Source organism: Gymnogyps californianus, chromosome 2 (assembly GCF_018139145.2).
Source record: "Gymnogyps californianus isolate 813 chromosome 2, ASM1813914v2, whole genome shotgun sequence".
Lineage (NCBI taxonomy): Eukaryota > Metazoa > Chordata > Aves > Accipitriformes > Cathartidae > Gymnogyps > Gymnogyps californianus.
Genome location: NC_059472.1, coordinates 44,860,539 through 44,873,096, shown reverse-complemented (window position 1 = coordinate 44,873,096; position 12,558 = coordinate 44,860,539). Strand labels below are relative to the sequence as shown.

Genomic DNA, 12,558 nt, shown 5'->3' with positions numbered 1-12,558 from the left:
CTCTGCTATGTGTCTTGAGGTGTCTGTCAGCTGTACCACACAAAAGCTAAAGGCATGAACAAGAGCCACAGGAGCAGTTATGGGAGAGCACAGGAAGGCTAAAAGCATTCACAGGTGGATAGGTGATTTTATGCATTCCTATGTATGTCCAAAATGCAAGCTGCCCTTTGGCAAAAGCCAAGCTTGTGCTTATCTAAGACTTAAGGCTTAAAATAGGTACTTTTCTTCTGTGGCTGTAAGGAAGATTAGGTGTCTCATCCATGCTGGAGTGCTTCAGCTAAATTTAACTCTGGCTGTTGGAAAGACTTACTCCTAGGATTATGGCACAGCTGTGGAAACTACTGCTATTGTTTTGGTTGGAGATTTATGAGACAGCCTCGGGGGGGGGGGGGGGGGGGGGGCAGAATTTTTTTTTTATACATACCTGCTAGTGTGGATGGTGCCAGATCTGAAAGAAGGAGGTGCACAGCTGAACAGTGTCGGGGAGCAAGTGGTGCGATGGCACAGTGCAAAGCCCATGCTATTATAGGAGGCCAATGCCTCCCCCCACCCCATTACCTGCATGTGTGACTAGAAACACAACAGACAAGCATATAGCAAGCTTTACATCTTGCTTTCTTTTTAAAAAAAAGTTGTTGCAATAAATTGCTAAGCAGTTATGTTCTGGTATGTGAAAGGTGTGTGGCATTGCTTACATCTGCTGATGCATTTTGATCATACATTTATTTCAAATTGTCCTGTTTGTATTTCTCTTCCAGGTTCAGGTCCTTCGCAACGCAGGGGAAGAAGTGACCCTAACTGTGTCCTTTCTGAAAAGAGCACCTGCTTTTCTCAAACTGCCACTGAATGAAGATTGTGCATGTAAGCCTTTATTACTTGGCCAAAAGAAAACTCAGTTCAGTGCTTGTGAACACTTACAGCTTCTGAACCTACTGTGTATTGAGGGTGATGGATGGCAGCTTTTTCAGTCACCATTGCTGCCTGAATATGAGCTGCTCGTATTGTCAGGTCTTGTAGTAACATTCACCTCAAGCAAAAAATTGCTATCTTTGGTTGAAAAACAGATCACCAGGCATTTGGCTGGTGTGAATCAGCAAAGTTGCAGGTAAAACAGTGGAATTACATTGGTTTACAGTAGCTCACATCCTGATGCAGAGTATTTAAAAGCAGTTTTTGAGGCAGCATCAGGTAACATTTTAGTCTGAAAGAGTTTTGTCTTGTAAATGTGAAAATGAGATTGTGTGTGTATATTTAGAGGGCTTAACTTTACCATTTAAAATTCAGAGGCTTTGGTTGAAGCGTCTGTCTACCTAAAAATAAATTACTCTGGGATGATTAGTATTTTGTTTAAGTCCAACTGAGTTTTAGTCAACTAGCCCCATGAGAAACATATGGAGACAACTGTCATCCTTTAATTATATTAAATTGTAAGTGTGGGTGCATAATTAGAGACAGTTGCAGCATATCTAAGCATATTTGTATGTCATCCTGTGCCTTTTGTCACCACTGCTTTTCTTCTGCTTCTTGCTCCTAAGAGGGTAAAATGGATTGCTTAATTTTTAAGCAACAAAACAATAAAGATTTTCTTTCAATATTTTTAGCCTTTGATTTTAAGTTAGTAGGAATTAAATAAACTAAATTATGAAATAATATTTTATACAATCATTTGTTGAAATACTATTTTTATCTTTTGTCTAGGTATTAAATTTTAGTGAGACAAGAAAAAATTTAGATCACCATATTCTTAAATAAAAATATAGCCCAGTACATTTGTCCCTTTTATGAAAGGTTGTGGTACCACAGAGTGCTCTGAGTAACGCACACAAACACGCATTTGAGTTGATCCTGTCATGTTACTTTTGAGGTGTAGCACTGAAATTTCCTAAGCTGTTACAAGAACAGTTAGAACTGTAAGCTTTATCGAGACTAACAAAAGCATTGTCTGACTAGTTCCTTCAAGTGAAAACCAAGCGAGGAGGTACACACTTCCCTTTTATTATCAAATTTGCAAAAACTTTTGGGGTTTTTTTCTTACTAAACAGACTATGATCTCTTTTAAGCAAAGCACCAGGGGAGGGTTTCTTGAGCCTTCACTCAGCTTACAAAGGCACTCCACTCAAAGCAGAAGACAGGTACTGGCTGAATGGAGAAGGTAAATGAATGTTAGATATGACAAAACCAATGGGGAATACAGGGGAATACGTACATACGGACATACACAAATTTGAATTATAGCATTATAGATTAATGAAGATTTTTTTGTGAATTCATATTTGTATTAGGTGCTCCCAGTGACCAAAGCAGTGGCACATCCTCTCCCCTATGTGACAGTGGTTTGCATCTCAACTACCACCCCAACAACACGGTAAGAGCTTATATTTCTTTGATGGAATTACACAGAAGAAGAAGAATACTATAATAGCTAAGTGGAAGTACCTAATAAAGGACACCAACATGGGAGGAGCTCTAATTAACAATGGAGATAGACAGTTCCTTAGAGGGCAAGAAGAGCTGCCAGATATTATGGCTGGGAATTAAACTATGACAAATTGTACCAGCTGAGATTGTGCCTTGATAGATGTGATTACTATTTTTATCTGGGCAATAGGGATTTTGTGAAAGTTTTTTCTTCTAGATAATTTCCACAGCATAGGAATTAAAATCATTAAAACGAAAATATATCTATGTAAAGAAAAAGTAGAAAACGTTTTTCAGAATATTTTTCCATGATTTTTATTTCATTTATTATCTAAAACTTTTGGCAAAGGATGATTAAGGTGCATGTTTTTGCCTATTTTTAAGTGAGAGCATTTTACTTATAGTAATTTACACTTAAAGTCTTACTGAAGAATGATAGCATTATGGAACAAAGTCTCTCTAGGATGAAATGCTACAGATGTCTGATCAGATTTTTAGTAACAGATGCCTCTGAAGTGAAACAAGGGGCTTTTAACAATTTTCTTAGTCAGGAAATGCAAAATTTCCATTATTTTATATAGTTCTAAAGGGCGTTTGCTGCATATTTGGCTTTGTGATAGGTGAAAATATACAGATAAAATAAAAAGCACTGAATAAATAAACCCGTATACAGCATAATTATTACAGAAATATTAAAAAAACAGAAATGTAAGAATTTTTCAGTAGACTTTGCCATTTCTAATTTCCAGCTTGTTCTATTGTTCTTTCATACTTTACTGGTAAAAGTTTTAAATAGGAGCCCGGTGACTTAAAAGTCAATAGCATAGATTTTAAGCCTGGTTATAATCTGGGAAATCTTTAGGGCTTATACACACTTATAGGAGCTAGAATTCATAAAAATGGGATAAAAACAATAAAATTTGTGTCTTAATGCAGGACAAATAACAATAAATATATATATATGCATTATATATAACTAGTACAGCAACACCAGAAGCAGACTTATCTCAGCAGTCTATATGTGTATGTATGTTGAAAGGCTATTGCAGCAGATCCTAAACTTATTTATTCTGCTAGCCACTTCAATTCTAACTTTGCTTTTACAATAAAAAACATGCTTTCATTTGTGAATCCTTTTTCTGCAGGTATCAAAACTGATGTAAATTAGCTACAGTTTCTATTTGAACTGAAAATAATTTACTGAAACCAAGTCTTTTTCTTTCAGTTTAAATAATATAATCAGATATCATGAGTCTATAATTCACTCTAAATTAAGTTCTTCTGTTGAAGACTAGGATGTAGTTCTTATCTCAGATGTCCCCTTGAAATGGGAATAGAATGCTTCATAAAACCAAATGAGACCTCTCTATGAATTCCTAAATTATGTACAACTCTTATGCCATCGTCCTTCCTTTTTCTCAGAATATTCTCTAGAATGCACTGTGACTTATAACCATAGTCTATTTCTTAATTTATAGCCTTGGTGATTCACATGAAGGAGACTTCTGACCCAGAATTTTGAGTAGACAGGACTGGTTTTGGCCTTTTGTCAACAGTTCAGAGGGTTATGCAGACTAAAGGTGGGGTTAGCATTTCTGTTGCAGCCAGATCTAGGCCTACAGTTTGCATCTAAACTTTTTGCTGCATTTCAGCTTTTTCCCCAAGTTTAATCACAGCTGAAGAAAGGTTCCTGAAAACAGACAGAAAACATTAAAAATTCAATACATTGTTCAAAACAACATCCTAGCTTAGTCTTCCTAGCCAATCATTTATTTATTTGGATTGAATCTATGGAATGTTTCACCAGAGATTCAGTGTTTTAAATAAGTGAATCTACTTATGAAAAGCCTGCTGTTCAGCTAAATTGATGTTCACAGTGATGTTTTATTTTATATACATAAAACATATATGAACATATATGTACAAGTAAAGTTCAAGTTGGCAAAGCTTTATAATTCCATAGTTCTTATATAAAAATCACACTCTAGAAAAATACAAGGTGTACTTAATTTTTGTAATATTTATTTTATAGAAGATACAGGTAAGAAAAGATATAAAGTCTGAGATTAAAAAATTATAAATGATGCAGGATCGGCAGGTACAATTTTACTGATATTCTAAAAGTACTACATGCATTTCAGTGAGAATCATGCTTCAGAAAAATAACATAATCACTAGCACTGTTTTGTAAAGCGTTTCATAAAGAAAGGAAGAGGTGTTGGATTTTTAAAAATAAATGCTGATCATTTCACTTTTTATAAGCATTTCTCATTCAGATCTATTCTTTAAAAATACTGGTGAAATTAGACTGTAGATATTTAAATACTCATTCTTTGTAGATATGATCATAGGCATGATAAAGTTCAATTTTCATATAAGTAATGTCTTGTGTAAATAGGTAAAATTAAATTACTCATCATAAGCATGTCGTTTTGACTAAACAATTTTCATCACATGTTAAATCCCATTCACAATTACCAGGTTTTGAGGTGATGTCATTAGAATAGACGTGTATGTAAATGTGTACGGGGCCACAGGAAACAACTGAATTATGGTTGTATAGTGAATAATTTAGAGATCACCTTTATTCAGGGTACAGGTCTAAAACTAGTAGCTGATGATGTGATATGTAGTAAATATTCACCTCTATTCATGACTACTCATTTCAAAAAATGGACACAATCTGTTTTCCCTAGGTTTTTAGAATACTGTTCCTCACACTTCCTCTAAGCATATTGATGTTGAGGTTTATATAGATTTGTTTTATTTGTGAGAAAAAGTTCAGAATCTCTCCAGTGCTAGCTAAAACTGATGCCAAATGATTTGGGGAAAGTGGCACGCAATGCCAAATGAAATATAAAGTCTATGAAGTCTATCTCTCTCTTTCCAAATCTGCTCAGTACTTATAATGAAGCCTAAAACTGAGAAGGACCTTTTAATTTTTTTCAGGATACATTATCATGTTCCTCATGGCCAGCATCCCCAGGACTTAGGTGGGAAAAAAGGTGGTGTGATCTCCGATTAATTCCACTTCTTCATTCACGGTTTTCCCAGTACCTTCCAGGATCAGATTTGTGCAGGTAAAGAAGTTCAGAAAGTTGAAACTTGACTACTTGGTTGACAGATACAAGCCTTAGGGAGTGGCCTTGTTAGAGGAAAGGCATTATTAGTTCCACCACAGCTGTCAGAGACATGAAACATAGGAGCTTTCATAAAGGTCTATCTAGGTCCGCCTCGGCCCACATTCTGCTCTGATGTCAGCCAGGACCAGGTATGTGGTGAAGACATGTCATCTTCCCACTTGCATCTAGTGGTCAGCACGTTTCTCAGTTTGAGATTGCACGTCGGTCATCATATTTAATAACTGCTAATGCTCCTGTCCTCAAAAGCTTCTTTCTAAGCTGCTTTTTTTTATACCTTCAGTTTTTGCAATGCATGGTGGCATGGAGCTCTGCAATGTAATTATGTTTTTTAAATGTACTTCCTTTTGTTTGTGTTAAACCTCTCACCTGATAACTTCATTGGGTGAAATAATCTTGTTGTTTGGGAGCAGCAAGAGCTGGGTGCCCCATGGGGAAGGCGAGCCAAGAGCAGAGGGTGGCAGCGGGGCTGGATGAGGCAGTGTCCACGCAGACAAGGGTCCCGTCCGACTGCCTCCTGTGGAGGAGCAGAGCAGGCCTAGGGGTGGTCTTCAGATGAGGCCATCATGGTGAGGTGGGGGTCAGGTGAGGCTGGGAAGTAAGCCCACAGGTCGGGTCCAAATCAGTGGAATACGTGTCCAGGCACAGGCATAGCTGCAGCCAAACTCAGGCGAGGACCAAGGGCGAGGGCCAGAGCTGATATGCAGCTCCCGAGTGAAGGGAGGGACAGGCCCCCCACTCAAGCTCTTTCACAGCAGCTTGATCCCACATCCCACAGCCATGCCATGGCAGAGCTGGCCTCAAGGACAGGCAGCCGGGCACCCAGGAGGGGTAAGAGGGTGGACTCTGGGCCCTGACCCTTGTATCAAGGGAAATGCTAAATAAGCATTCCTGATTTACGTTTTTGTAACTTCAGATGACTGTCTTCTGTTTTCTGGTTTGAAGTATCCCTACTGTTACCTCCTTTTAGGGAAACCGTTCCATAGCTCTGATTATCCTTGTTATTCTCTCTGTTTCTTTCATAAGTCTAATATATCTTCTATGAGACAAGGTGATCAGGACTGCAAGGAGGATCCCTCTTGACTTGTATTAAGACATAATGATGTTTTCAATTTTTTTCTCTGTTCTTATCTAATACTTCGTAATAATCTATTACCTTTTGACTGTCACTGAGTACTAAGGTGATGGTTTTCAGATAATTGTTTGTATTAACTCTTGCATTTCTTTCCTCAGTGTTTATAGCTACAGTAAGGTTCTTTGTTGCTTACATATAGCTAAGGTTATTTTTTCCCATATGTGTTACTTTGCATTTATTAACATTGAATTTCATTGCCATTTTGTCTCCCAGTCACTGGGGAAGCTGACCAAAGCTCATAGTAGGTTTAAATTTATTGCATCATATAGACCTACAACTTGTCATTGTTTAATTTAATATTATCCTAGTAAATCAGAAGCAATCAGAAAGGAAGACCAGAATATTCTGGAATGATTACTGTTTTTCAAATGTTATGCATTTAAATAGAAAAGAAAGTAGCTACAAAATCCAACAAGGCGTAGTATAAAAATAAGATCATACTTGTTAAAAGGTTTAAATACCGAGGTATTGTGTGGATTAATTTATCATCTGTATATATAAGAATGAAATTCTAATACTAAAAAATTCTATGAGTTCCAGCATGTAAGTCATTAACTGGAGGACAGGTGTCTACAGTATAGAGCATGCTTCTCCATTACTACTTCTTCCAACTCATCAGAAACATTAACTCTTAAAATAAGCACAAAGGACTTATCATTTGTGAGGCTGTGAGGCCTTACTAACTGAAATAAACTCTGGCTTTCCCGTGTAGCCTTCTTGTCTGCCAGCTTAGATGTGTGAGTCTGGGAAGAATAGTGTGTTATGCTATACCCTGATGGCTCATCAGGCATTAGCGGTTTAAAATTTCCTGTTCCTTGGTTCAAACACATGTTAAATTACCTAATTAATACAGAAAAGCTTCATTAATATTTCTGGCAAGACTGTTTTATGAAAGAACCTCACCAGTACCTGTTGTTATGCTCACCCTTCCAGTGTTTCTATGGGTCCTACAGTCAAGTGATACCATCTGCCCCAGGGGTGGGTTTATGATCTCCCCCAGAAACTAGGGGAAGAGGAGTGTTCTTCAACCTGTTTGGGGTTTGTGTGGGGTGAATTTTATTGTTTTTTATCACAGCCTGCTTCCTTCCCATTGGTTCTCAGCAAACATTTGAAAGCTGCACAAAAGCCTTCCACGGCCTCAGTTAATTCTAAGGGCTGTTGTTTCTTAGAAGTATACTACCTAGGTCTGCCAGCCTTTTTCCTATTCACAGAGCTGAAATTAAAGCACATTAGGCAATAGTCGTTTCACCACTAGATAACTGTAAAGCTAAAAACAGCCTGCAGCTTTTGACTGGTAATAGCAAAATCATATTTACTTGGCTGCATGATCCTTGTTCTATTGAGGAACAATGGCTGGCCCAGGGAGTCAAGGTGTAAACCAAAGACTACAACGGCTTATTGGCTGAACTGAAAGGGAACAGGATATAGTCACCACAGAGGCAGGAGGTTTTTTATTAAATTCTGCGAAAACCTTCAGCTCAGTGTTTAACAATGGTTGAAATAGAAATAATTAAGAGCATGAAGCATAAAGGGCCCAAAGTCATAACAGTCAAATCTGAGATCTGTTTGCTGTATACTTCAGATAGATAAGATATTGAATTGAATAGAACTACTCACATGGAAAATGAGGACATATTCAACTATTCATAGATCTAGGATTTTAAAATTCAGTCTTCTGCATCAATAAAACACAAGCTTAAAGTGCACAGTATAGAACTTGTACATTACAGAGAAAGATTTTTGGGTAGTATTGATATTCCTGAGATTTGAATTTCCAGAAAATAAATTTAAAAGTATATTCATATAAAACAAAATACCTGAATTCATACTCAAACCTTGAATAACTGCTCTGATAATTTTCTCCTTGTGTCCTTCTATGCTGTCTAACATGAGGAAGTAAGAGTACTTAAAGGAAATAAAAATGCAGTATAAATATGAGAGAGGAAGTGGAGTTTTCTTCACAAAAGCATAGAACCAACATTTTATGTTGCTAGCAGGACAGTTTATAAGAGTCTTTTAAATTAGTGTAAACATTTTAAAATGTGACTCCCTCTCAAAATTTGTTATGAGAGAAAGGTAGATAGTTTTTAAAAGAATCTGTATAAATAGCAACATTAAGGAAAGGATATTGAAAATAATGTAATCAGCAACGTTAAATGGAATTTAATTCATTACATTTTCTGTAGTTAATATTTACAAGGCTGTTTTCACTATATAAAGCCTAATAACTTTTTACGTTTCAGAGTTTGAAAAGACTGGCACAGAAATATATCATATCATTATCACATACAGTATTATGCCTCATATTCTAGCTTTTCTAGTTGGATGCTTGAGACGCATGAATTCCAGAGGGTATTCATATAAAATTCCAGAGGGCATTCAGGTTAATCTTGGAAAGCTTATTAATTTAAAATATAACTCTTGAGTTCCAGAAGGCACAGAACCTGAGATGTGTAGTTCAATAAGAATTCATCTGATCTTTTTGCTGTATTATAAAGTGATTAATCTACTTTTTGTTCTATTTAATACAAACCATGTATTTAACACATTATTTTTTTAGGTTTGTATGGTAGTAAGGACTTTGGCTGGTAGACTAATTCGAGAAAATACTGTTACAATAATCTAAGGCTAAGGATATCTACTGCCCAGACACGTTCAGGAATAACTTACTAGGTAGCCATGCATTCTTATAGTCTGTGCTTGTTGATACTTGGGCAAGAACATTCTGGACGAATGGTTTTGTATGTGTACGTATCCAATACCTAGAAACAGTAGGAACAATCTGATGCCCCGAATACATCAGATTCACTGTGTTTGTAGTGTAAGGGAAATTTGTGCATCAGGATTGAATCTGGAACATACTGGGTTTTCTTTGCTTGTGCAGGTTAGTGTCACACATTAATAGATTCCTTGGATTCCTAGTTTGGTTTACAGTAGGCTGAGTAGAAAGAAGGGGAGTCCTGAAAATAATGCTATTTTTCTTGAAAGAGATAATCAACAAATTTGAGCATCATGCTATGCTCTTTATGTAAGGACTTACTTAGAATTTTATGCTGGAAGAATTTACTATTTATATTTATAGCCATTTGAAATAAAGGATATAGTAAATAAATGCTAGCTACATTACCTGAAGATATTTTAAATAAATCTTTCTCAAAAACTTTACCTGAATTATTGTAAAAATGAGACATTGAAAGAAGTAGCTCTCAATTTGTACCTTCGGGATTTTAAAGAAAAATCACTACCTGTGTGAAAAGGCAACTAAGCTGATAAGTTAGCTGATGGATTTAGATAAACCACTGGTCTCTGCATGGTCATGTTAGGATATATAATCTTTATCCTCCTGTAAGAGCTAGTTCTCATGATGGGAGTCTCAAAGCAAAGCCATGGCTCTAATTCATGTTTAGTGCTTCTCCTGACTGAAGGAAAAGCCAGTACTTGACATAGATGCAGCAAAGACCTTTATGGTAGAGATAGTTATTAGCTCTACATTCTATACCACTAGAATATAATTTCAAGAGGTAAAAAAAAAAAACAAAACAAACCAACAACTTTGCAGAATGGATATCTCTCTTGAGATGTCAGAAACTGTCATCAGTGACACTCAGTTTTACACTGAAGATAACACTCACTTTGCCTGAGCTGTTCTCAAAGAATCTGAATGATGTACTTAATTTTAAACCATGAATTGATCACTAAAATGGATGGGTTTATAGCAGAATGCCAGCAGTGGAACTTAGTATTCTCTGTATGTTTAGTAATCTTACTCTGGGATATGGATTAATATTGAGATTTTTTCGTTCTGAAGCCAGAGACCTGTGAGCCTTCCAAAGGCTGTTAGCCAAGAAGGCTATTTACTGAAGAAATTAGGTCTGCTAGTGCTTTAGCATCTGAAAGTTTTCTCTTGTTCTGTAATTGCTCAGCACTCAGCTGTGGAAAGTCAGTCTGTAATGCATGACAGATTATTGTGTAGGTGCCCAGATTGGTGCTGGGGTAGAGGCATTCAGGTGGCCACTGCTTTTGTCATTGGATGTGTCTTGGCATTCCAGTGTATTTTGCTAATGATACTATATTCAGAAATTCAAATGGAAAAATCATTAATGCTACCTGATCGATTTTGAATTCTCCAGCTTTTCTGTCAGTAGTTTAGAAGAGGATCAAAATTTTATAACCAAGAGCAGCCAACAAGGGGTATCCAGACAGGAGTCCTACTATGTTTAAACAATGTATTAGAAAAATGAAAGAAAAATTGTTGAGAAAAAGGTACTGGTATTCCACTGAATTTCGCAAATGGTTGCCTACAGTGTCCAATGCACACTTTTCTTCTCTGTGATCTGCAGTATTAAAGTATTAACTCTTTGGTATGCATCAGCTATTTCACTTGTTTAGCTTCTGAAGTCACGCAGTGTCGGTCAAGGTTCCGTGGAGCTAGTCTATGGAATTTTTTTATAGCTTTATGGAAACTTAATATAGTCTGAGTTGACCTTTTAGCGTGATCATTTTAATATGTCAGGTATTTATAAAACAGGGAAACCAGCAATTTATCAGTGTTCAGTGGCTGACCTTCATTGTAGTTGAAAGAAAAGCATTTCTACAAGTATTGTTAAGATGATATGCTAGAACAGATGAAATTTTCTTCTGACCTGATCTGTTATGACATGTCTATAGGCAAAATGCGTTCCAAGTAATTGCTGTGGATGGGGTTTGCAGTGGAATAATTCAGTGTCTCTCTGCTGAAGACTGTATTGACTGGCTACAAGCAATAGCGAGTAACATTTCCAACCTCACAAAGCACAATGTAAGTATGGATCCAAGTAAGCCAGAAGGTTTCCCAATCATATTTGATTATAACTGTCGTAAAAGCCTAATGGGTTCACACACAGAATTATCTGCATATAAACAATGCTTGAGGCTGTCTGAGAGAAGTCAACTCAAGTTTGTCATCAAATCAGACTTTGTGAGAAATCATTGAATGGGAAAATATTCTCCCCTACAGTCATATAGTTCACTTCATTGCTATCAGAGTTATTTGCTTCTTAGCCATACCAGCTAGGATTAGAAACAAAGACCAGACACACAGGAGAAAGTCAGGTGTGATGAGTAAGCACATATAAAAGAAAAAAATTCTGTACTTTCTTGCTAGTTTGAGAAAGCACATCTATATAAAGACTGGTATAATCAGATCTGAATTAGATACTAGGTCTGTTTAGGTATCATTTAACACAAGGAGAAGGGCAAGGTGCTTCTGTGGTATAGATACAGATGTTCATTATCAGCAAAGTTTAAATGCATTTATGCTTCATGCACTGTACTTTTATGATCTGATCTTGTGGCATAGATATCTCTTTTTATTGAAGCAAGAATAAATGTTATGCAAAAGTTTTGCCAAACTACTAGTAAGTTTGATTGAAAGGTCTTCTGGACCTGCCTAGGATGTATTTTGCATTTGATAGATGACATGTAGTTTTTCCTGTAGAAGTCTATATGATACCTTTCCTGTTTTTCCTCAAAAAATAAAGAACACATGGGTAACTCCATTATTTTGAATTGAGTTATAACAAGGAAGCCCTTGAGGATTTAATTTATATTCTCTCAGATTTCCTTAAATCTGCTTTAGCCTCCCAAACCTGCCTCTGAATTTGCTTTTGTTTCAGATACAGGGAACACATTGAAGGAAGTTGTATTTCTTGGAGATTTATATTCAAGATGCAAAACTATGTTCCATCTGGCAGCAATATGTAAAAGTCATTGTATTATAAAAACGTGACAGACATGAATTCATCCACCATCTGCAAGGTTCCACTCAGTACAAGCCAACTTTATGGCTATTTATTCATCCTTACAATGCTGTTGCTGTATAGAACC

General features: G+C 36.5%; 1 protein-coding gene across 2 annotated transcripts in view; it reads left to right on the top strand.

Moving 5' to 3' along the window:
- The window catches only part of SNTG1 (syntrophin gamma 1), a 161,058-nt gene that overhangs the window by 50,147 nt on the left and 98,353 nt on the right, over nucleotides 1-12,558 (top strand). For both annotated transcript variants that reach the window (XM_050891933.1, XM_050891932.1), the window contains exons 7-10: nucleotides 759-861; nucleotides 2,283-2,365; nucleotides 5,368-5,498; nucleotides 11,362-11,491. In XM_050891933.1, the coding sequence (XP_050747890.1) occupies nucleotides 759-861; nucleotides 2,283-2,365; nucleotides 5,368-5,498; nucleotides 11,362-11,491 (447 nt within the window). The remainder of the gene's footprint in view (nucleotides 1-758; nucleotides 862-2,282; nucleotides 2,366-5,367; nucleotides 5,499-11,361; nucleotides 11,492-12,558) is intronic.